General features: G+C 32.3%; 1 protein-coding gene across 2 annotated transcripts; it reads right to left on the bottom strand.

The window, feature by feature from the left end:
• Positions 1-5,293: 5,293 nt before the first annotated feature.
• LOC135839403 (hepatocyte nuclear factor 4-gamma-like) lies at positions 5,294-24,771 on the bottom strand. Of its 2 annotated transcripts, XM_065355414.1 has the most exons (10): positions 24,308-24,771; positions 17,658-17,883; positions 15,549-15,643; positions 10,601-10,734; positions 10,340-10,477; positions 10,133-10,253; positions 9,906-10,043; positions 9,541-9,777; positions 6,749-6,820; positions 5,294-5,865 (listed from the first exon to the last, which is right to left on the bottom strand). In XM_065355414.1, the coding sequence occupies exons 1-10, from the start codon at positions 24,618-24,620 to the stop codon at positions 5,702-5,704; spliced, it is 1,638 nt and encodes a 545-aa protein (XP_065211486.1). In that variant the 5' UTR covers positions 24,621-24,771; the 3' UTR covers positions 5,294-5,701. The 2 variants fall into 2 exon arrangements, with proteins under 2 accessions (XP_065211486.1, XP_065211487.1); XM_065355415.1 differs by lacking the exon at positions 6,749-6,820 and having other exon boundaries at positions 24,308-24,769.
• Between the last annotated feature and the right edge of the window lie 728 nt (positions 24,772-25,499).

Here is a 25,499-nt window from a genome sequence, read left to right as displayed (position 1 = left end):
CATTGGTCAGTACTCCCATTGTGATCAACATATCCAAATTTCAGCTTCCAAGGTCATCCCCACTTCTTTTAAGGAGGAAAAAACCGAAAATAGGGGTAAAATGAGGGGTTTTCCACCTTAATTCCGCCTTAAATGGAGTGGGAATGACCTAGGAAGCTGAAATTTGGATATGTTGATCACAATGGGAGTACTGACCAATGATATGATTTTGGACCATTTTCACTCATTTGGGACCATATTATGGCCCTCCAAAAAAATGACCTTACCGTAATTTTCGAATTTGACCCTCCCCCACCCTAGGGGTCGACTTTAGGTCCCAAAGTAATCTCATTCCCCAAGTTTGACTTTATTTGATCGATTAGAACAGGTTTCAAGACCCAAAGTCATGAAATTGAAATCACATCACTTTGAGGGGTCGTAGCGCCCCCCTTGGGGCTAGGGAGTTGGTTGATGGCTCATTTGATAGGTATTTGAGGAGAGATTAAATAATCAGTGCTCATTTTCCTCAAAAGTAATTTTTTGACAAAAAACGGATTTTGGGGGGCTTTGATCCACTGTGGGGGGATTAGCTCAAGGGGTAGGGGCGGGGGCTTTTAGTATGTTGTTCACTACACCATCCTAGACAATATTCGCAAAAAAAACCTTTGATCCCAATTATGTCCGGGTTCACCCATTTTTTCCCGCTATTTGACTGGGCTACTGTGGAAAAGTCTCTTTTTTCTATAAAAATTGTGAAAAAATAAGTATCGCTTTTTTGCCAATGATTGTCAAAAAGTCTGCTTTTCGCCGAAAATTATTGTTGAAAAATATTTCAAATTTTTATTTGTATCCATGCAATGAAAACCTCGCCTTTAGCTAAAATTTTCATAGTCTCGCTGTTTACCATAATTGCCATAATACCTATTACAGTGTACTGAAATTTAAATAAAAGACTCACAAAAATGCTAACTAGGTCATACGAAAGTCATTTATGCTTTTTGCTAAATTGGTTCATTTGGTTCCGGTATGGGCGGTATGACACCCTGGGTTGGAATTGAGTTTGGAAAAATTTGATTTCAATGTTTTACTCATTGAATGATAATGTTGATTTGATTGTATGATCTACATACTTACATAAGTATTACGATTTCAGTAATTTTTCGATACTAAAATCACGTTTTATTTATTATTTACAGGATCGACTTCGGCCAAGTAGAAGTTCGTTCTAGTGCTAACCAGAAACAGCGATTGACGAATTGACTCTGGAAGAGCTCAGATTATTGCATTTTCGATTTGAAATTATTCAATTTGAATTTTCCCTGTATTTATACTTTTTTTTTCGTTCGAGGTTTATTGTTTATTATATTGTTGAAGTTTGCTTTGCGTTCATTTATGTAGGTATGTAATTGTAAATAAACGAGAAAATGGGAGTGTTGAGTGTCGCTTGATGAAAATTTGTACTTTACTTCCTGGCGACTCGACTGTTTGATTTAGCCAATCCTTTTATCTGTTGTTAATTTAATGCATTATGTATTTTCAACTCTTGTCTTTGCATTTTTGGATAATTTTCATTGCTGGTTTATAACCCTTGATGAGTTTAATGCTTCTTTGTTCGTTTAATGGAGGTTTCAAGTTCAACAATATTCTATGCAATATTTGTAGCATTTCGTTTGAATTTTACCCAAGTTTCATTGCTTTTCGATAATTTCAAAGGTCATTCCATTTTTGTCAATTCGACCAAAAAAATGTAATTTTGATAGAAAGTCTTTCGATTTCGCTCAATTTTTTTTATAATGTCTACCCACCTAATCAGTAAGAAACCCGCTATCAGTTTAGTCCCAACTCCCTCAGCGGTTGGCAGGTGAGGGAGGGGGGGTTTAATTATTTTCACATTGTCTCGATGTAATCGACTTCAGTAGAGCATGCCTCCAAAGATATGATACTTTGATAAAAACTAATTTCACAGTTTTGAAAGACATTGCATTTCAAAATGTTTAGTACTTATTTTGAAATTTTCAGAAATTGAAGGTTGAACTTTCAAAATCAAAAGTTCAAATTTCAAAATGGCGCTGTAAGTGGGAGTTACCATTTAAAATTCTGGAAAATTTGCATAGATGTACCTTTTGATGTTTTTTCGAAATATTCAATTCTCGAGATGGGATCTTTCAATGTGGGAGGGGCACCCCCTCCCCCAAATTTGGGCAAAACTTTCAAAAAAATCTGGGGCATGTGGTATATCGAATTGTATGTTTTTGGTGACGCTGAACACGAATATGACGTCAGATTTTTGATTGGACTCCAGCGATGGCCCCCAGCACCTCTCCAAAGGGGGTAAAAGTCAAAAAAATGGTTTCATTCATGTGACACATGAAATAGTATGTTTTCGATATCGCTGAACACGAATATGACATCAAATGTTTGATTGGACCTCACCCATGACCCTCAGAACCTCTCCGAATAGGTAAAAACGTCCAACAAATAGGTAATGATTTCCATGTATGGGGGTCCAATCTAAAATCTGACGTCATATTCGTGTTCAGCGTTACCAAAAAACATACTATTTGATATATTATGTATCACATGCTTCAGATTTTTTTTGAAAGTTTTTCCCAAATTTGGAGGAGAGGGTCGTTCCCCTCCATTGAAAGATCGCATCTCGAAAACGAATATTTCGAAAAAGCATCAGAAAGTACATTTATGGAAATTTTTCAGAATTTTAAATGGTAGCCCCTTCTTACACCGCCATTTTGAATTCGAACTGTGAATTGAGTGGGTAGACGACAATTGATCAATTCGTCAACAATTGATCAGTTTGTTCGTGTTTAATTTACCAAAAATTAATCAAATAAATCGATTCGTTCGCGAATGATTTATTAACAATTGATTAATTTGTTCGTCAATTCGTTCGCGAATGATTCGCGAAAAATTAAATAAATTGAATAAATGGAGTCTTTCGCGAATGATTCACGAAAAATAATTCAATGAATCGAGTCATTCGCGAATAATTCATCAACAATATTCGTTCGTGAATGATTTACCAAAAATTGATCATATTAATCGATTCGTTCGCCAATGATTCATTATTTATGAATCAATTCGTTCGCGAATAATTCACAAAAAATAATTCAATTCGTTTGTGAATGATTCACCAAAAATTGAGTGAATGAATCGATTCGTTCGCGAACGAGTCACTTATATGAATCAATTCGTCCGCGAATGATTCACTAAAAATAATTCAATTCGTTCGTGAATGATTCACCAAAAATTTAGTAAATGAATCGATTCGTTTGCGAACGAGTCACTTATACAAATCTATTCGTTCGCGAATGATTCATCAAAACTTGAGTAAATGAATCGATTGGTTCGCGAACGAGTCACTTATACAATCAAATCGTTCGCGAATGATTCATCAAAACTTGAGTGTATGAATCAATTCGTTCGCGAACGAATCAGTTATACGAATCAATTCGTCCGCGAATGATTCATCAAAAATCGAGTAAATGAATCAGTTCGTTCGCGAATGATTCATCTAATATTGAGTAAATGAATCAATTCGTCCACGAACGAGTCACTTATACGAATCATTTCGTTCGCGAATGATTCATCAAAACTTGAGTAAATGAATCGATTGGTTCGCGAACGAGTCACTTATACAATCAAATCGTTCGCGAATGATTCATCAAAACTTGAGTGTATGAATCGATTCGTTCGCGAATGAATCACTTATACGAATCAATTCGTCCGCGAATGATTCACTAAAAATTATTCAATTTTTTCGCGAATGATTCATCAAAAATTGAGTAAATGACTCGATTCGTTTGCGAACGAGTCACTTATACAAATCTATTCGTTCGCGAATGATTCATAAAAAATTGAGTAAATGACTCGATTCGTTTGCGAACGAGTCACTTATATAAATAAATTCGTTCACGAATGATTCATCAAAAATTGAGTAAATGAATCAATTCGTTCACGAACGAGTCACTTATACGAATCAATTCGTTCGCGAATGATTCATCAAAAATCGAGTAAATGAATCAGTTCGTTCGCGAATGATTCATCTAAAATTGAGTAAATGAATCAATTCGTCCACGAACGAGTCACTTATACGAATCATTTCGTTCGCGAATGATTCATCAAAACTTGAGTAAATGAATCGATTGGTTCGCGAACGAGTCACTTATACAATCAAATCGTTCGCGAATGATTCATCAAAACTTGAGTGTATGAGTCGATTCGTTCGCGAACGAATCACTTATACGAATCAATTCGTTCGCGAGTGATTCAGTAACTATTGATCAACTTATTCGCGAATGATTCACCTAGAAATCAATCAATTTGTTCAATCGCTGATCGTTTGTAAATGATTGTATTCGATTGTAAACAGATCAATTGCTGTACAAGTGTTTCAAAAAAAACTAAAAAAGTGAATCAATTTGTTCGTAAAATATTTTCATTTAGAGAAAAGTCGGTCTTCTCACGCTAAACGCGCGAGTGTTTTTTTTTTAATTTTCATGCTTTTTCAATATCGGATCACAATAAATTATTCTGATCTTGTTTAAAGCATGAAGACGTCAAGTTGACTGTGAAGGAGGTGGTTAGATTTTCACACATTTTTTTGGTAATTTTTCGTGATTTGTAAACCAACTTTTTTTGAAAAAATGAGAAATGCTATAACCCAATAAGGTAGTTTTACTCTTCTTAATTCAGTTCGTAATGCTTTAACAAGCTCAGAGTTGTAAATCCCTATCATAAAAATAATTTCTTCTTGAATTTTTTTTCTAATTACGACATTTTAGCTTCAAAATCCGGCAAGATTTTGAAAACCGAGCGCTCAAAAAAGCTCATCTTCGAACTTTCGACTTATTTGACTAATATTTTTGAAGCTAATCTCGTATCCATATCATGCACAATAGGAATAGGATGTAAATACTTACATGTACAAAACGATAAAATCTCATTATCTGAGAAGTATTCAGCATGTACCTAACTACCTATACGCGTATAGAAGTACGCCGAAACCTTTTTGTCATTGATTATTACGTCACGTGTTAATGTGTAAGATGCTTGTTATTGATAATTTCATATAAAACAAACAAAAATCACGACCTGTATGTGTGATTGTGTTGCTCTTGCTATTGTGATATGTTTCTTCAAAATCATAGGCGCCATTGGCTTACCTATACCTATCGCAAATATTCGCTATACATATTGTTGCTCAATGATGGCTATTTCCACTAAATTATTTCTCACTCGACATTGTATAACAGCTGAGCTAATTGAAGAGAAAAATTTCAATAAAAAACAAAAGCAGTAAAATTTTGAAATTATTATTGTTTTAAAATATAAAATTACTCTATACCTATCGCAGTGACAAATTATTTGTATAGGTAGCTAAAAATATTAAACGTTGGAAAAAAATGTCTTTAAAATGTAAATTAATGAAGTAAAAAGATGTAGGATGTAAATACGCCTTATGTTACAAAAAATTACTTTATAGAAAAAATAAAAATAACAAGCTCATTTCTAAGTTTAGTTAATTGTTAAAAATTGTCAATTCACAAAAAAAAAAAAAAAAGAGGAAAAGACCTGAATAACTAACGAAACTTATAATAAGTAGGCTCAACGATAAAACTTATAAAAAATGGAAAAAATGTCTGATTAACCGACGAAACTTATAATAGATGCTTAATGATAAAACGTCTCGTTTATAATATTGACCTCACATGTTCTCAATTTTGGGCACCAGCAAGTTGCAAGAACCATCGTTCTCCATTTGGTTCATCATTAGGCTATCTCGAACATTTGCTGGTGTCACCGGTTGATTGCAATCTGTCAGGGGTCTATCCAGCACTGATAAAGATGATCCGGAGTTACTCGTACAGCCTGTCAAAAACAGAAATCTCAAGTTAGCTTGTTGATTTGATTTTAAAAGTAGTTGCCTATCTCGAAAACAATTAATAATACTGTTCGGTGGTTAAAAATTGGAAATGGGGTGATACGCGTAATTTCAAATAGAACACATGATACGCATTCCACCTTCAGAAGAAAAATTAGATAACCTGTATACTTATTGAAAATGATTTAAGTGTTGAATGACTTTCAATATTGATAATTTTTTTTTTTTAATTGATAATTTTTCAAGATAAAAATACAGGTACTAATTTTTCAACCTACAAAGTAAGCGATGGTAATTGATTTAATGGAAAAATACATCCGATGAGTTGATAATTAATGCAACGATTTTTCTCTATATTTATTATGGGGAAAAAATGAGCTACCTATGGACTTTTTTTCTCGAGTTGAAAGTTTTAGTGTTGATGGTATTAATTCGTTGGCATACAAATGAGATAGTTATAGCTGAGATGGATTAAGAATACACCATTGATATGATTAATGTGATGAAAACAATGTGAAATATGTTTGTGTGAAAGCAAAGCATATGTGAGGGCGCATACGGAAAGGGACAATTCGACCAAAAAAAAAAAAAAAAAAAGTTCTCTGAAATTGTTGTAGGAACTCTGTAAAGGGTTCCTACAACAATTTCAGAGAACTTTTTTTTTTTTTTTTTTTTGGTCATAAGGACCCTTTCCGTATGCGCCCTCAGATGAGGTATATTATTTCAAGCGAACTTTTCAAATTGAATGAGATGTTTTCCCAGAAAAAAAATGAATGAGAATATATGAGATGATGCCAAATGATTGCATTAAAAAATCCCCCTAAACAAATACCTAAGTAGATGAAACGGGTAAAATAATTTTTTTATCACCTTTTACTAGTTTCCATATTTTAATTAATTTAATTCTATGGACGAGGTCACTCCCGGGATCGTCGTATACTTCTGAAAAATTACATTTTTTTGTGAAGAAAATAAAATAAACTCAAACCCTCTGATAACTTGATGTAGCTTAGGTCTACTCATAGTTCTTTCATCATCATGATTTTTAAAATTAAAAGTAAGATACCTAATTGATTTTTATTAGTGAAAAATAAAATGTTGACCATAATTAATGAAAATGGTAAGAGGTCATTCCATGTCAATTGGACCAAGAAGTGGTAGGGGGGTTCGGCGATTTTTTTTTTGAAATTTTTCCTGTGGAAAGACCTTTTGAAGGGACGACTAATGGCGCAAATCGCAGCCCTCTAGCTCATTTTTAAAGGCAGCCAGGGGGTGTCAAAGTTTTCAGTGATCCTAAAATATCATCCATTTCAGTAGTGGATTACTCAATAACCGCGATACCTACCAAAATGGAACTTTTCCCCATAGTTAGGGGTTTTAAAAGGCTTTTTGGTGATATCATAAAAATCAGTGTTGCCACTTTTTTTCGTACAAAAAATTAGCTCAAAAAGTTTCGAAACGTAGTTTTCATATCGTTCCGACTCTCAAAAATTCTGAAAAAAATATATTATGCACAACTTTTCATACTGAACAATATATTAAGAAATTGGGATGGTAACATGTTGCAAAGTCGATTTTGAAGAATTCAAAGTTTGCGAAAAAATGCGATTTTTTGATTTAAAACATGAAAAAAAGTTTTTATAGGCGAAGTTGACCCATTCGACTCCTATTTTTACGTATCTGTTGAAAAAGTTGGAAAAACTCTTTCACTCGATGAAATGAACTTCTCACAAAAAAATCATAATTCAAAAAAATTCAATTTTCAATTTCCATCATCAAAAAAAGTTTAAATTTATTTAGTTGTCTTATTTTGACCTCTTTCTGACGTATTTCATGAAAAAGTTGATAAAAATCACACTCACAACAAAAAACTAAAAATTCGTTCATTTTTTGAATCTTTTAGAATTTTGATTTTTTTGTGAGGAGTTCATTTCATCGAGTGAAAGGGGTTTTCCAACTTTTTCAACAGATACGTAAAAATAGGAGTCGAATGGGTCAACTTCGCCTATAAAAACTTTTTTTCATGTTTTAAATCGAAAAATCGCATTTTTTCCGCAAACTTTGAATTTTTTAAAATCGACTTTGCAACATGTTACCATCCCAATTTCTTAATATGTTGTTCAGCATGAAAAGTTGTGCATAATATATTTTTTTCAGAACTTTTGAGAGTCGAAACTATATGAAAACTACGTTTTGAAACTTTTTGAGCTAATTTTTAGTACGAAAAAAAGTGGCAACACTGATTTTTATGATATCACCAAAAAGCCTTTTAAAACCCCTAACTATGAGATGAAGTTCCATTTTGGTAGGTATCACGGTTGAGTAATCCACTGCTGAAATGGATGATATTTTAGGATCACTGAAAACTTTGACACCCCCTGGCTGCCTTTAAAAATGGGCTAGAGGGCTGCGATTTGCGCTATTGGTCGTCCCTTCGGAAGGTCTTTCCACAGCAAAAATTTCAAAAAAATCGCCGAACCCCCCTACCACTTCTTGGTCCAATTGACGTGGAATGACCCCTAAGGATTAAAATATGTACTTTGATCTGCTCAGATCTGGCCTGATTTAAGCAGATTTGAAGAATGTCATGATCTGATCATGTCTTTTTTTTACTCAGATCAAGCAGAACTGTCGAGAGGGGGGAGGAGAGGGCAAATTTTCCCTGACTCGCGCTTTCTGAAATGCCTGGCACAAGAAGGGCCTTTGATGAAAGAAATACCTGATTTTTTTCACATCTCAGATCATAAATTTTCGATAGTTTTTGCCCTCGCTTCGGTGGGTTTTGTTTTGTTTTGTTTTTCGAAATTGAAACTTCTAAAAAAAATACTCATCATTCAATTTTTAAAATTTTGAATGAAAAAATGTACCACTCGCATAAAAATTATCGTTTTTATGCCTCTCAAAACACACATTTTTAAGAGCTTCCTCCCTCAGCACTTTGGCTTGTTCTATTTTCTTTTTCAAAATTACGAGTAACAATCTGAAAATTTTTTTCAAATATGTACTAAGATTTTAAAAGCCAAAAATAAACTCTCACATAAAAAATCATCGTTTTTAGCTCTCTCAAAATACAAAATTTTCAAACGTTTTTGTCCTTGCTTCACTCAAATTTGGCCTCTTTTTTTTTCAAAATCGACTGAGCTTCTCAAAATAGAATTTCCAAGAACTTTCGCCCTTGCTTTATTCAAGTCAATTTGTTTGAAAAAACTCAATATTCGGCCACCAAAAATCGAAAACAGCAAATGAAAATTTTTATAAGTTGTATGAATATGAAAACAAATTGGTAAAATTGGTGTTTTTTCCTCCACCATTGAATCTGATCAGCTCTGAACATATCTGATCCAATCAAATTTTAATCTTATCAGTTCTGTTTGGGTCAAATTGGGTCCACAGAATGTCCAGAGCAGATCAGATCCATCCAATTATTTCTCATTGGGTAGGTAATAGGTATGTTTAAATTAGTCCAAGTTTTTAATTCGATTTTTTTTGTTTTATTTTGACCTTTAAGGAGTAATTAATTCTGTATAGTGTGTTGTAAAAAATGTTAGCGTAGGTATTAAAACGTTTTGGAATTAGAATAAAAATTAGGTATACAAATTTTCGAGTAATGTGCCTGTTAAATTATAACAAATAAATTTATTAAAACTGGATAAACTACATACCCCCAAGAAGCATTTCTTGCAGTAAACTGTCGATCTGAGCTACGCCGAATAATTTAGCGAACTGGATTTGTTCAATCATCTGCCACGATATCGATTGCAGGGGTGGAAGAGTCAATAACAATTTGCCAAATCGGCCTCTGGAGTCGTACTGGCGGTCACTGATATAATCTTCTAAGTTTATTTGAATTTGATCTCTCAAATATTGAACACGGGCGCTGTCACTTAGTCCTTTAGCATCTGAAAGAAAAAATTTTCAATTAGATCAATGTTCACATATCTAGAATTTTCCTATTCTTCCTCTTGAGTTGAGTATGGTTTTCGTTTTGCCCACAAATGTGAATAATTTAAATAAATTTCACACTTACTAGGGTCGAAAAAGACTATGGCTTTTAAACAAGCGAATTCGCTGTCGTCTATTTGAACTTCAGCTAGACGTTTGACCAATTCATCCATTACTCTTGTACCGATTCGGCTTATATCTAAATCTGCTGATATATTGGATTCTGTTTACAAAAAGGAAATATACACGTGATTAAGTTGTTAATCATTTTTATTGACCTATTGATATTTTTTTATTGTATTTTGTTCTTACCACTGTTGTATCTGGTAATGACGCAGTTATTTCCTAGCAATAGGATATCTTTTAAGTGTAATGAACGTCTGGCCAATCCTAATAATAAATTTTCTCCGGCGTGTGCTCGTAATAAAGCAACCTATTTGTAAAAAAAAATGAATTAGGTATTTCAGATCCAGAGTAGCTATATAGTTAAAATTTCACGAAAATGTGTTTTTTTTTTACCTGATCGTCCAGGGATAGTTCGGAAAATACGGGTATGTATTTGGCCCATTCTACTAAATATAACAATTGTTGCTTCATGGATTCGCATACATCATCGATATTGGCCATTTGCTTCACTGATAGATCAATGTTTGTAGGCTACATGAAAATTATCAAAAAAAAAAAAAAATTATTAAAATTGGATAAGTATTAAAATATTATCCTAATGATGACTTGGATCGAAAATTCTATTCTTGAAATTATTTGCGAAAATTCACCTACCTCTTTTGTACCGCCAGCTTGTCTCGAAAGCATTTCAGCACTCAATAATGTAGTAACAGAAAGTCCACTTAAAGATGACCGTTCTTCGTAACTGAGTCTTCGGCAGCTTATCCGATCTCTTTCGTTCTGGACGGCTGTAAGTGAAAAATTTTTCATGAGCTGGGATTACAACGTTATTACTCCATCATTGAGTAATGAGTATAGTGTAGGTAGGTAGACGTATCTACCTTATTTCGCAAGGTTGAAATTTTTACCTCCCAGCTCCCCTAAAGTTGTTACCAAAGGTGAAAAAATTAATCCATATTTTTCATTTTTCTCGAACCTTCGAAAAAGTGATGCTATAAGAGCCTCCCTCCCCTTCCTTTGTGAGAAAATCATGAAAATCCTTTCAATTTGAAAATCCTCCATTTTCGTGACCGAATTTTTCCAATTAATCATTCAGAGACCCTCAATGTTGGAAAAAATCAAAAAAGATGAAAAGTTTCAAGTCCATACGAAATTTTTGAACATTCTTCATTCTGGGAAGAATCCTTTTTAAAAATCCATTTTTCGAGAAACCCCTTCCCTCAGCAGTCAGCCCTCCAAAACAATGTTGACCTCCTAACATGGAAGTTCTAAAAATTGGAAAAAATTTAAGAACAAAAAAATCCAAGTCGTAATTTTTTTGAGAGAATTTTTTGTTTCTGGTCTTCTTTCTGATGAATGCCACCAGAATTGGAACAATTCGATGATTTGATTGAAATAAATTTGGTCGATATTTTAAAAATAAACTTAGTCTCTGCGTCAGAATTCTTTTAAATTGGTAAACTTTTGAAAAAATACCCCTTTCGGTCCTTGGGTTCGTAATTTTCATTGATTTTTAGTGCTGATTTCTGTTTAATATTTTTTAAATGCAATTCTGGACGAGCTTTGCATGAAATGTTTGTGATTTATAGTGTTTTTAATGTCTTTATTAGGGAGTGGAAGAGATTTCAAATATGTTTCGTGTAATTTTTGTCAAGCTTTGTCGAATTTCACTGAAAATTTACGTGTTTTTTTTTCTGGAATTGGAATGATTTTGATGCTTGATTTACCTAAATTGTTTTTGCTACATTTTGTCGAATGTCACTGAAATTTTATTACTTTTTGATACCTTTCAGTAATATCGAATGTTTTTTTCCTTATTATTATGCACAATTTGTACTCAGTTATCTTGTCATTTTTTTTTTTGCAAATTTTCGAAAAATATATTTTGGAAAATTCATCCTGAATTAGAAGAAAATGTTGGTGAATACCTAATTATACGAAAGTATACGCTGTTTTATTTTTTTCCAACTGGTACGTTACACTGCCTTTCCAGCTTTACGGCCGTCTCTCGTCAGAACTGCCAAAAAGTCTCACTTTTTACTAAAAATTCCAAAAGTTGTCGATATTTTGCCAAAAATCCCGAAAAATATAAATTTTTTCCCCAAAAGTTACCCAAACTGTCCAAACGTATCGCTATTTTGCTGGAAATTCCTACAAAGTGTTGCCATTCCATCAAAAGTTGAAGAAAGTTACGTTTTTTTCGATTAAAATTACGAAGTATTGAGTGTTTTTTTGCCAACAGCACATAAATTGTCCAGAAATTCTATTTTTTGCCAAAAAATTACAAGTCCTCGCTTTTTGGCAAAATTGCGAAAAGTTGTACTTTTTTTCTTTAAAAATTGTCCAAAAGTCTCGTTTTTTCAACGATAAAACAAGAAATTGCAGAAATTAGTTTCACTTTTTTGACAAAAATCTTCAAACAGCGAGCCATCATTTTTTTTCTGCCGTGAATTGTCAACAAAATGTTCTCCATATTGTCAGAAATTTCTAGAAAAAAATTGTCAAAAATTTTCGCTTTCTCAGAAAATGACAAAAAGTGTTGGTTTTCAGAAAAATGTCTAAATTTCAAGGAGTCTTTTTTTTTCAATAGTTGTCTGAAAGTCTTGCTCTTTGCTAGAAATTGTCAAAAGACCATCCCTTCTGCTAAAATTGTTTAAATCTTGCTTAGGTATTGCCAAAATTGTTTTTTTTTTTTTTTATAAATTGTAAAAATTTTCAGCATGTTTTCAAAAAGTCTCGATTTTTTTACCAAAAAGTTGCAAAATGGTCCACTTGTTTTAAAATTTTGGTCCTTTTTCATTCATTCAAGTAAATGTTTTACTCACGTCTTGTCGCTTTTATAGTTACTTTTCCAAGCTTTTTTGGTTACTAAAGGTATTTTTTTTTTGAGAAAAACAATTGAGGAAATGTCTATCGAGCCTTATACATATATACATGTATTTGCTATTTTACAAGATTCCTAGTAATGGTCGATGAAAATTTCGTAATTTTCTGTAAGTTTTCTGCGATCTTGATACTTCATTTTAATAGATGTTTTTGAGCCAAATTAACGTTATTTACGACATTTTGTGAAGTGGAACTGAAATTTCATTACTTTTCAGCCAACTTTAATAATTTTAGTAATTTTTTCGTATTTTTACGTCATTTCGAAAGATTTCTATTATGTTATTATGTACAAATTCTACTGAAATTTCGACGATTTCTGGTCATTTTCATTGACTTTGTGATACTTTTTGTGTTCTTGTGTGATTTCAACTCATTTTTAAACCATTTTTTCATGCAATTTTTGCCGAATTTGTCTGGAATTTTACGCGTTTTTGTTAATTTACCTACAATACTGTTGATACATTTAATTGTGTTGGAAGAGATTTTAACAATGTTTTATTCAATTTCATCTGAATTTTGATCAAATTTTTCTGAGATTTTATCATTTTTGTGTTGTTTTGTAGTAATTTTTAATGCTTGATCTTTACTCTTGTAATATTTTAACAAATTTCTAACCATGTTAACTACAATTCTGACTAAATTTCGTTAAATTTTTTGATAAAATTTCATCATTTTTTGGCAGGTTTTATTGATTGGAGTGTTTTTTCATGTTTTACGACACGTAAAGGAAACATTTTCAATGTGGATGTTTTTATAATTTTTTACAATTTCATTGGAATTTCACCATTTTTTGTTGATTTGCAATCATTTTGATGTCTTATTCGTGTTTTAAAATATTTCCAACGATGTTTTATGCAAATTTTTGTCATGCATTTGAGATTGTGCGAAGGAGTTTTTTTCAACTGGAATTCGGAATTGAACTTCATGATGGGTAATTCTCAAAAAAAGTTTAAATTTCAGTAGATACTAAAATTTTTCAAAAATTAAAACTTTTTGAATTTTTTTCAAAAGAGACTCGATTTTAGGCATACACAGGACCCTTAAAATGACTTCAGGCCCAAGTTATCTTCAATGGGGGTGGGGGTAGGAGATTTAAAAAAATCGGTGTCATATATTGTTGAAAGGAAAGGCAGTTTACTACTTTTGAGTAGGTGTAGGTATAACTGGAGCAGTTATTAGTAGCTTTAGCTCACAAGAAGGTCATCAAGTAGGTACCAGGTACATTTTAATGGGAGTATTCAAACACGATAAGGTAGGTACTTTCCTTCGCCGTGGACAGAAAAATCACGACAGCCACGACGAAATACCAAACTATACTATCCACGACGTAAGAAAAAAAGAACTAAAATTTGTTATACTGGTAGTAGAATCAATAATTTTTCAATTTTCAAAATTGTGGTCACAAATACTTATCATTTAAATATTTTCTTCTTTTTTCAAGAAAAAAAAATGTCTCTTTTAAACGTGAGAATGATAAGCCACGGCGATGGATCTGAAAAATGGTAATCTGTATAATTTTCGCAGATTACCATTCGGAGAAGGGGTGACTGTATTTGCTTGATGGTTGTGAAATGGTGCACAGCACTGCTATTACTGAAACAATACAGTGTAGCCATTTCACCGCAAGAAAAGTCGAATAGGAGAGCCAGGAAAAAATGAACAAAAACTGGTTACATCTTTCTATGGCCTCGGTTTCAGGGTATAAAATATCATTTTGAAAATTTGTATTGGTTCTATCATTTACTCAGGATATCACACAATAATATGTATCCTTTTTTTTCTCAGAAAAAGTGACAGTGTAATTAATTTTTGAAGATGAAGTTGAAAAATTAAAAGTGGTTACAAGCCACGACGATGGAATTTTCGGGATTTGGGAGGACTTGACCCATAGTGGAGGGGGGGGCGTGAAACTATATGCACGTGATGCCCGAGTTGATATCTACACAATGCCACCGAAAAAATTTCAATTGTAAATAGTATTCAAGTACACCACCTGTTATATGATTTTCAAACTTTTTTTGAGAATTACCCTAATATTATTTGATATTTTCAACAAAAAAAAAGCTGAATCGGCCCTTTTTCAAACAGCTTGCCCATATTTTCGAACATTTTTCAATATTTTGGTAGATTACGAAAGTGAGGAAGTACATAATTAAGTAGTGCCTCTGCCTACATCACTATCTATATAGGTACTCGAGTTTTTTTTACCCATTTCGATAACGTGTTGAGTTAAGATTACTTTCTGGTATTGCTCCAGAAGCACAAGATACAATGGCATTGATAAATATATGTACGATATATTTTATTTTAACGTGGAGAATGGTTGGAAAAAAAATTGAACTCGTTCGAAAGAATAGAAACATTGACTGATTCAATTCTTTCAAAAAAAAAAAAGTTTTGGCAAAGTTCAGTAAGCCTATTTCAACTCTCTTCAAACCGATTTGAAAACATGCACAATCAAAAGGAACTGAGCCATGATCATGGAAAATGATTGAGATTATTTATTGAAATTCGAAATAATTTTTAAATTTTAGTAATCTGCATGGATTCTTCAAAAATCTTGTAATAACAATCTAAAAATTGATTTTAAATAAATTGAATTTCTCTTCCCTTCTATCAAATACCTCCAGTCCTCTCGTCCGCCTCTTATGAAATACTCGTATCTACTCTACGTCTTGATTGATTATTTATGAGAGTACCTATATTGGTACCTTACCTTCTTTTTTCATGCCAGCTTTGAAGCATTTTCGCAATCTGCAATATCTGCATTGATTTCGTTTATCTTTATCGACGACACAGCTTCTGTTGAATCTGAAAACAATCAAAAATTTCCTTTTTCAGTTACCTAGTTGATTACATTTAGGATAGATGGGGCTCTTAGATGATGAAAAAATCAAGAATAAGATTAAGTTACCTACTCCTAATCCTACTACTATGTACCTACTTGAAATAAAAATAATGCATGATATAGATACGATAATTATTGTATTTCCAATATTGCAGCTCGTATCCTATCTAAATAGACCACGCTTATAAAACTTGGAAAAAGTTAATGGCCCATTTATCAATCAAATAATACCTCATTAAATAAGTTCGTCGATCCCTGAATGAAAACTTTTCAACGTGTGCAGCTAAATAAATTTTCCTCTACCTATACAGTCGTCGTAAGATAACTCGTACAGTTCTTACAGAATTCCTAATCTAATTAGATTCAACTGCAGATTAACCATTTCTCCCTACACTTTGTTAATATTTTCATACGCACTTCCTAATCCCATCCACGTGTATTTATACCTATCTTACGTCTTACAACCAGAAATTAACCTAAAACAGAGGCATCGATTCATTATAATATTTACTCGTATTTAAAACAAAGAAACCGATCTAATTATTCCGTAAATGGAAAGCATACCGTTCCTCTCGTATAAATTTTCACACTACTGGTTAGCTGTCGAATGTATTTATAAGATAAAGAAGGTGATTTTTTATCTCAAGAAGAACGATATCTAAGTATTAAAAAAAAAAGGGAGATAAAAATTCGTATATTCGAGATTCGAGACGTATAACAAAAAGAAGAAAACGCGGTGTCGTTGGGTTATCTCGGACGTTAATTAGACGAAGGGAATTCAATCTGATTATTAACACAGAATTTGAAATTTTTTTTTTCATTTATTTTAGTTGTATAAATGTAGCTGTGTAGGTAAATTTACGCCGTTTTATGAGGCGTAAATATTTACCTATCGGTTTGATGGATAGGAAAGTTCTCATTCGTTGATCGAAAAAAATTATACCTTTGAACGGTGAGAATTATTAATGGCTAATGGCTGTTATAAAGTAGAAAATATTATAGGTGTGCCTACTCGTTCGTGCCAAAGTATCAGAGTATTTGAAATTTTCGACGAGATCAGAAATGGCGAAAAAAAAATTATCTATCGAGAAATTGAGAATTGCTCGATTGAAAAAAAATCGCTTAATGGACTCGAAAAATGGTTTTTCCCATCGGTGTATTTTTTCTCACCATTTCCCCCCAATTATCGTTTATTTTCCGAATTTACTAGATATCTACCCACGCAAACATTCGAGTAAATACTCGAGTAATGAGGACGAATATGACCGCATTTTCGTGATAATTGAGTTATTTCTCTTCTTTTCCTAATCAGTGTTATCATATTATAGAGATATTATATAGCGAGTGTTTCGTAAAAGCTTCTAATTTATCTATTTACGTCTATTTTAGATTAGGCTCTTTAAATTTTTTACGTTTCAAGGAAACTAAAACTACCTAAATATTATGTTCATTATGAAAAATTTCGATTACGAATTTACACACGATATAATATTATTGATGAGATATTCTTTACGTATTTCCTGCATTGATAGGTTAGTAAATTTCTAATGATTTTTATTATTTTGTTACCTACTTTAAATAGGTAGTGGAAATCTAAAATCTGTTTAGAATCATTTTAAGAACTCATTGATCATAAAATTGAACTAAAAAAATTATCCCAATACAAAAACGATTTTTACAATGAATGAATACCTATCTACGTTCCTGACAGTACGAAATTATGTTTTGTTTTCGTCTTATACATTGCATTCCTCCTACCAATACCATGAATATGTGAATTGTGAATTTCCCGTCTATAGAAATTTACACATAAACAGATAAGTTGAACTTTTCTCAGAAAACATGAATTATCTATATTAAAAGACGTTCTTAAAATGTTAATCAGAAGACACGTGAATGGGTCTGATGATAGGTAATCGCCATGTCAATATTTATACAAAATATTATAACTTTTATACAGAAATCAATTTATCTTACCGACAAGCGTAGACATGATTCTTTCGAACAGATCTCCTGAAGAATCCTTTGCAACCATCGCAACTTGCAGCACCGTAATGTTTTCCAGTGGCTCTATCACCACATATGGCGCAGAATTGATTCACAATGGGAATGGTCGCCACTGTGCTGACTGGATTGTTCTCCATTGAGGCTGCAGGGACGACTTGTTGACTGGTGGTATTTTGCAACTGCAGTTCGGGAGGGTCTGAAAAATGTACGAGAAATGTTTATTAATTATGATGGAAAATCAAAAGAGTATTGGCAAATACCTACTCGTATCTATAAATGCTATCTAAAATTGACCATAATAATTAAGGAAGGTAGGAATGTATGTATTAAATGATTTTTATAATTTAGGCGTGTTAAATTTAGAACTTGAGAGTGATGTGTTTCGAAACCTCGTTAATTTATATAGAGATAGTAGGTGAGAATTTCGCTGGTATCATCTTGTTGGCGCGAGGTGATAACGGTTTTGACCTCCAAGTAGTGTGTTAGCGATTTCTCAATTGTTTTTGTTTTGTCTATATCAAATTTTTTTAGGTTTTGGCTTTCGAGACGTTTTGTGTTTCATCAGATTGGTTGGGAAATGAGAGATATATTTTATGGGTGTGATTTGTGAAGGTCCTTTGATATTATAATGAGGAATTAAGTTTAGCATTTTCGAAAATGGAAATTAATGAGTCGTGAAAATAAATGGATTGTTTTTTCTCTTTTTCGAGTATAAGTAACCGATAATGTCAGAATATTTGGAAATATTGCAAAACGAAAGATTGGATTGTAAAATTATGATTGTCTTCCTCCTCCCCTGTCCTGAAAAGAAGTCGTCTAAGGTTTGAAAAATTTGCTACCAAGAGTCGTGATCTTTTGTTTCGAAATCTTGTTAGAAAGCTCTAATAAGAAAAATTCGTGATACCTTTTTTGTAGAATGATCGGGTCATTTTTGAAGGAGAGCCCAAAGGTCGTTTTTTTGCCTTTTGAAAATCAAATTCAAAAGAAGAATAGAATATTTAAGATTTTTCCCGAATGAAACGAGGGCGAAAGCTTCAGAAAATTTACAATTTGTAAGGTACAAAAAAATAATTTTCAGTAATACGAAGTTTCAACGTCAAAATTTTATGCTTTTTGGTATTTTTGAATGAAATTTCGTACTTTTTTCGTTATTTTGCTCTTTTTCGCATCGATACTAACTCTGCATCAGGTATTGATTTGGTATAATGTTTTTTGAATTTCTGAAGTAATTTTTCATTCTTGAAACCGTTTGAAAAATTCAGCAGTGGAATTCAAATCGTATACTGAAAATGATTTTTTGTATCTCACAAATAGTAAAAATTCTGAAGCTTTTGCCCTCGCTTCATTCGGGCAAAATCTTAAATATTCTATTCTTCTTTTGAATTTGATTTTCAAAAGCCAAAAGGCAAAAAAAAAGCCACGAAAACAATCACGAATTTTTCATTTTAGATTTCATTATTTTACCAACTCGTCAATACGAGTAGAAAACTTCAAATTTTTTGACAAGTATAAAAGCAACGTTTTTGAACATTCAAAATCACTCGAAACGTTTTTGTTTACAAGTACTCTTTTCAAAATTTTTTCGAACCACAATTTAAAAAGTAGAATAACTGGTGCAAAAATTTGATTTTCATAGCTAGTTTTCAGAAAATTACAATGAGTTCGAAAATTGATAATTTTTCTGAAGTAAAACAATATGATTTTCGATGTGAGAAGTCAATTTTTCAATACTCCAACTTTGTTCAGAGAAAATTTTAAAAAAATATGGATAATAATCTATCCTGAACTGTGAAAAATTCGAAATCTAAACGTATAAAAAACATCATTTTTGATTATTTCAAAAAGTTGAGGTTTTCATGGCTTAGGCATTTTTTGTTTTCAGAAAATTATAATACGTACCTATATAGGTATTTTTAAAAATATAAATAGGACCCGAATATGCAAGAAAACAACCTCTCGAAAATTTACAATTCTTAATTTCTTTCAGGACATGATTAATACCTATTATATATTTTCAAAAATAACCAATTTTGGCAAAAATTAGAAGTTATTGTTGCCTAACTAAAATTTAACACATTTTTTTGATATTTCAGCTAAAGTTGAAACTTTCTGGTATTTTAGACTAGAATGCATCGGAGAGACTTTTTTTTTGAAAAATTTTAAGTAAAACATTATTTTTGATGTGAGAAGTCATGTAACTTTGGTCGGTGAAACGAAAAAGAAAATGAAAATTTTTATTCGAAAGGTAAAACTCGTGGTTTTTGGCAATTCTTTGATTTCTGCCTGCTTACGAAATTTCTTCCCAACCTTCCAAAATTTCTAAACTTTTTCCAACTCACCCAATTTTTCCAAAATTTTCCAACTTTTCGATCAAATTTTTCTGTGGGAAGGGGGTGAGGCACCCTTCACCGCGTGTTTGGCACGCCTCTAAATGTACCTTCGAATTCAAAATCCATCTTAAGGATTATGGAATGCTTACCAAAAATCTAAACCGGTACAACGGTGATGGTTTCTCTAGAAAGTTAGCGAATTATTAGGCTTCTTAGACATGTATATTTTTCAAGCCATAAGGCAGTCTGGAGATCTTTTTTCGTGAGAATCGATCATTTTGGAAAAAGGGTCAAAGTTTGAAAATATTCGTAGGTACAGAGACAGACTACTCCTCTTTCCTCCCATAAGCTTTTCCCCCTCCAATGGCAAAAGGACTTCGAATTTTTAAAATACAAAATAACACTTTTTAAACTTTTTCATGTGAATTGTTTCTCAGATCCAACAAACAAAAATTGAAAAAATATGAAATTAGCAGCTACGTAGATCGAAAAAACATGTCCTAAAACTCACATACCTGACCCAATTTTTGGGTGTTGGAAGTTCAGTGATTAAATTTTAAGTGAATTTTTGAGAATTTCAAAAATTCAAATAGGTCATTTTCACGATCAGAAAATTAATTTTGCGCTGGAACTCCTGGAATCTCAAGATGACCATTCTAAAACGTGCAAGACGATTCCCAATAAGCATAAATCAAAGTTGAAACTGCTCAAGTTGATTTTTTGGCCATTTTAGAGTAGAATTTGAAATTAATTTGCTTGTAAAAAATACTGAAAACTCACTGAAACGTCCAGAATGACTTTAAACTGGTCAAAAGTAAATTTGAAAGAATTAATTTATATTTTTTGAAAACAAATTGGTGGAAAAATAGGTACATATGATATACCTAGGTAGGCATAAAAGTTGAAGAATGTGAAAAACAAAAAATTGAAATGACAATTAAAAATATTTTTGATGCCACTTCCCTTTGAAAAAAAGCCTAAAATGTTCGATGATATTGAAAATGCGAAAATTTGACGTGCTAAATTCTCACGACGCTTACCCCCTTTTTCCAAAAAAATCGTGATTTGTTTGAAAAACATCCTACTAAAAATCCTGCTTCTTTATTTTGACATTTTTTTAGACGTTTTGTTTTCGATCTGGTTGAATCGGAAGATGCCAGTTCAAAAGGTTTCCTTGTCAGGCAAAGAAATGCGAAATGAGCAGTTGTCGAAAAAGTATTCATTATTCGGGAAACTTTGATGAGTACATATCATTGAAAAAAAATTTGTAATGGACTATCTTAAAAGGAGTACAAATGATGGCACTTCAAAAAGAAAAAAATTTCGAATTTGCCTAGGTATAAGTACCTACACAATTGTAATTAGGTTATTGGTGGCATTCTTGCATTCATATGGGTACCTTACCTACTTACCTAAGTACTTACATATATAAAATCTGATGCGAGTGAATTTCAATCTATGGTTGTTCATTCACTTTTTTTTAAATACCTACTTAAAAGAAATTTACGAAAATTTTAAGATTTTTCCTCAAAAATTGAAAATTTTATCTCACTTCAGTGTCATTCAAACCACACAGAATATGAATTTTCAGAGGACGACCAAAAAACAAAAGAAATGAATAAAATTGAAAAAAAAATGGAAACTGCTCGAAAATGAATGAAATAATAAAAATTTCCTACTCAAAAAGAAGTATTTTTTGGTACATACAATACAAATCGACGAGTTCGTAAAAAAATTTAAAAAAATGAAAAACCGTCTCTCAAAATCCAAAACTTAAATTCTTTAGATTGAAATTACTGGTGACATGAAAAAAGATGAGCGAGGGGGGAGTGGACTAGAGGAAATTTTCTCCTCGAGAAGTGAAGAGTTAAAGATGAATCACACAGGTGTTAAATTTTAAAAATTCATCGAAAAGTTCTGATTTCCTTTAAAAATCAACGAATCATCGAATAAAAATCAATTCTCTCAAAAGTCAGTCTCTTGTGTAGAGGGGGGGGGGGGTTGACTTAACGACGTTTGCTATATTTTGGTTTTTCGAGATCCCCGAATTATTTTAGAGGGGAGTGAGGGGAATTCGACGCCAGAGATAGTTTATTTTAGCTCATATTTTTACGAGTAAATTTAAGAAATTTAGAAATGTACCAAACGGAATTTTTCTTGAAATTTCGACAAATGACCTAGTTTTTTTTTTAATGAATATTTGGTCGAACTATGGTGTTATTTTGAAACAGAGAAAAATAGAGATATTGATTTCTCAAACTGAAATCAAGTGATCGAGATTAAGTACCTACAGCTGCAGCGTACGAGTTTTCCTGTTGAATTAATTTACTTACTTTTAGAGATTGAAATTGAGAAAAAATATTGTAAATCTTGACCAATGGTGTAGGAAGCAAAGGAACTCGTTTCATAAAACTGAACCTTTAATGTTTTGCTAAATGTGTCTCAATTATAAAGCCTCTTGAAAAAAACACTTGTGTGTTTTTTTGATTGGACTCTTTGTTTTTCTCTGAAACCAAGTTTTTGCTATGGAAAAGCTGAATAAAAATGTCATCACAATCGATTCAAGTTTAGTTCCTTCCTACTTCAGCTCAAAATACCTCAAGCACTAAAAATCGTCGAAAAAACAGATCACGTTCCACAGATGGAAGATTTTATGCTTTACAACGTCATTTCTCTCTATTTTTTTCAAAAGGCCTTTAATTTTTCCCAAAAAAATCGATTTTACGTGATGACAATTCATTTGGCCATTTTCATCCACACTCCTTGAAGAAACTGAAAAAATGTCTATTTCTAGCTCTGAAAGGGTACAATTTCTTTCTACGCTGCTGATTGGTTATTTTCTTAAAATGATTTTTAAAAATGTTTAATTTCAACTTCGAAAGATTTTAATTTCAACAATACATTGTAGCATCAATTAAAATTTCATTTCGAGCTCTCATGCCTCGAAAAATGTGCTTCAAACTGTAAAAATTTAAAAATTTCTCCTATTTGTGCATTTTTTGCAGTTGAAAAAAATTCTCTGCTGGATAGTTGTATTTATTTATGATTACGAAATTGAAAATCGCAATTATAACTAGATATCATTAGTATGGTGCTTGAAACGAACACATTTTTAATTTTTCAAAGTTTCTCTTCAGTCAAGGAGTCGAAAAATTAGAAAACCAATTTGAAAGAGATGGAAATTCTCAAATTTCGTTTTGTCTTAAATTGATTTAAAATACCTAGGTATTATTCATTTTTTCGCCTACGATATTATTTTAACAAAGAATTGAAATTTCAAACAAATTGTACGTACCAAAGTGAAAGGCCACAAAAAAAAACTACGTTTCAACCTCACAATTCTTCCCTGGTTCTCTCTGCGATACTTTTGATAGAAAATCATTTCATTCTCTAGTGTTTTCGGTCATCTCAAAATGTCTTTTATCCCCCCCCTTCCCCTACACCTACACTCTTCTAACTAATTATATCAATCAAAGTCCATATCAGAATGGATACAAAATTGCATAATTAAATAAATCAGTTACGAGTACATTTTTTTGCTCATCTAACAATAACTTACACTATTGTTGTGCTATACCTATACTTATATACTCGTACACGGTATGCTTGCATGCGAAGTACATACATAAATAATGGTGAATGAGAATGATTCAAAACCACGTCGAAGGTTATTTCAATATTGGTGGAAAACTTTTCTTCATTATTTTTAGTAAATAAATAACTCGTTGTGAGTTTTGTACATGATAAATCACATGTTTATGGATCATTATTAAAAAAATAGGTACATACTTTCAATACTGCGCATTATAAAATGTCGAACTTACAACGTATATTTTTGCACTTGTCTAATTGGGGTATCCCTGCGTATTATCAATTCTTTATACCCATAAAACAGCTGAATTTATGAAAAATGTGAGATAAATTGAAACCTCGAGTCATATTTACAAATCAGTTTTGATTGCTCGAATATTCTATAGAATTGTAAATGACACCTGGTCAATTTTGTAAGCCTATGTAGGTAAATTCGTATGCGTCTAGACATTTGAGCTTTTTTCCTAGTTCGAGAAAACCTGTCCCTAATCATCATCGACCTGTTCCTGAATCATTATTATTTCCCATGTGTATTTTGAAAAATGATCACATCATCCATGATGTTCTATAGCTTCCTATGAAATATTACCGATGCAGTCTCATTCGAGGGAAAAAATAATGCTAATATACTCATAATTCAATTTTCATGCCACTGATATTTGATTTAAAAATAGAAAAAAAAAATCATTCTCAACTCACCAGAGTATGCAGCAGACGCACCTCCGAACTCGTACGACGACGAAACATAATCATCTTGAAAATTGGCCGAATTTGGGATGAAGAGCGCGAAAGAAGGTGGGATGGAATTATTAGGCATATTGTTCACCTTGTATTCTGGAAAACGATCGGAACTTTCATCCTCCGAAGCGAGTGACAGCATATTGTTCACCTTGTAGTCCGTAAAACGATCGGGACTTTCATCCTTCGAAGGGTGTAACAGCATATTGTTGACCTTATATTCCGTAAAACGATCGGAACTTTCATCCTCCGAAGGGTGCAGCAGCATTTTCATGTATTTTCGCGGCGTGAACGTAATTCTTACGAAACTATAGGAAAACCGAGCAAAAAAACCAGAATAACAAACCGCGAACTCAAACGCATATAACCATCAGTAAACCAAACCAGTTGAAAGGTTTTGTTCTTCGCGATGCCTTTATTATCAGACGATGAGATAAGTTTGTATTACGAAGCTTTTCAACGAAAAGGCGGAGTTTCGAGGTGGTGGGGAGGCTGAAGTTAGTATGGATGTTCGATAGAGATGCTACTTGTGACTGTCTCTATTTACTGTACCAAACTGTTTGTAGGTCTAGGTACCTTTTCAGTTGTTCAATTTGAAAAAAAAATGAGAAATTCATATTGAAATGAATAGGTATAATTTTTAAGAATGCCAGTGAACCAGGTTATAATGGTTGGTTCGAACGATAGGTAAATTTGGCAGCCTTTGGTATGAACTTACACGTGTTAAAGTATAAGATAGGTTCCAACTGTTTTTCACTTCAAGATAGGTACCTATATGATTACCTACATGAAGTACAGGGTGTTATCTTTCTCAAGTTATTCTAACGGGAAACGTGTTTCATTTCATCTATTTTCGTAATTCCGATAAAATGAAGGATGAAAGATAAGTTAACGAGTAGCGAAGTTATGAGAAAAATACTAACCGCTAATTTAAAAAATGATTAATCGCAAGAATGAATGATTTCATTTTAAACACGATGAAAATACCACGAGATGAGATTTTAGGGTCGAAATTTTAAATGATGCTTTTAATAGGTTAACGAGTAAACATGATGACTTAATATTTGTAATTTTCTGCTGCAACAAAATTATCACTCTTTCTAAAATTGAATTTTGGCGCCGCGTTCGAAGTGTGAGCATTTTTGCCAAAATT

The sequence above is a fragment of the Planococcus citri genome, chromosome 3 (assembly GCF_950023065.1).
Source record: "Planococcus citri chromosome 3, ihPlaCitr1.1, whole genome shotgun sequence".
NCBI classification, from domain to species: Eukaryota; Metazoa; Arthropoda; class Insecta; order Hemiptera; family Pseudococcidae; genus Planococcus; species Planococcus citri.
The sequence above is the reverse complement of the archived record's forward strand: the minus strand, read 5'-3'. Positions and strand labels throughout refer to the sequence as shown.

Excerpts from the sequence above, each read along its gene's own strand:
- LOC135839403 (XM_065355414.1), bottom strand. The coding sequence starts at position 24,620 with ATGAAAATGCTGCTGCACCCTTCGGAGGATGAAAGTTCCGATCGTTTT. Across the intron at positions 17,884-24,307 it reads TGCGTCTGCTGCATACTCTG|ACCCTCCCGAACTGCAGTTG; the intron begins GTGAGTTGAGAA and ends TACATTTTTCAG. Across the intron at positions 10,478-10,600 it reads AAGCTGGCGGTACAAAAGAG|CCTACAAACATTGATCTATC; the intron begins GTAGGTGAATTT and ends ATTTTCATGTAG.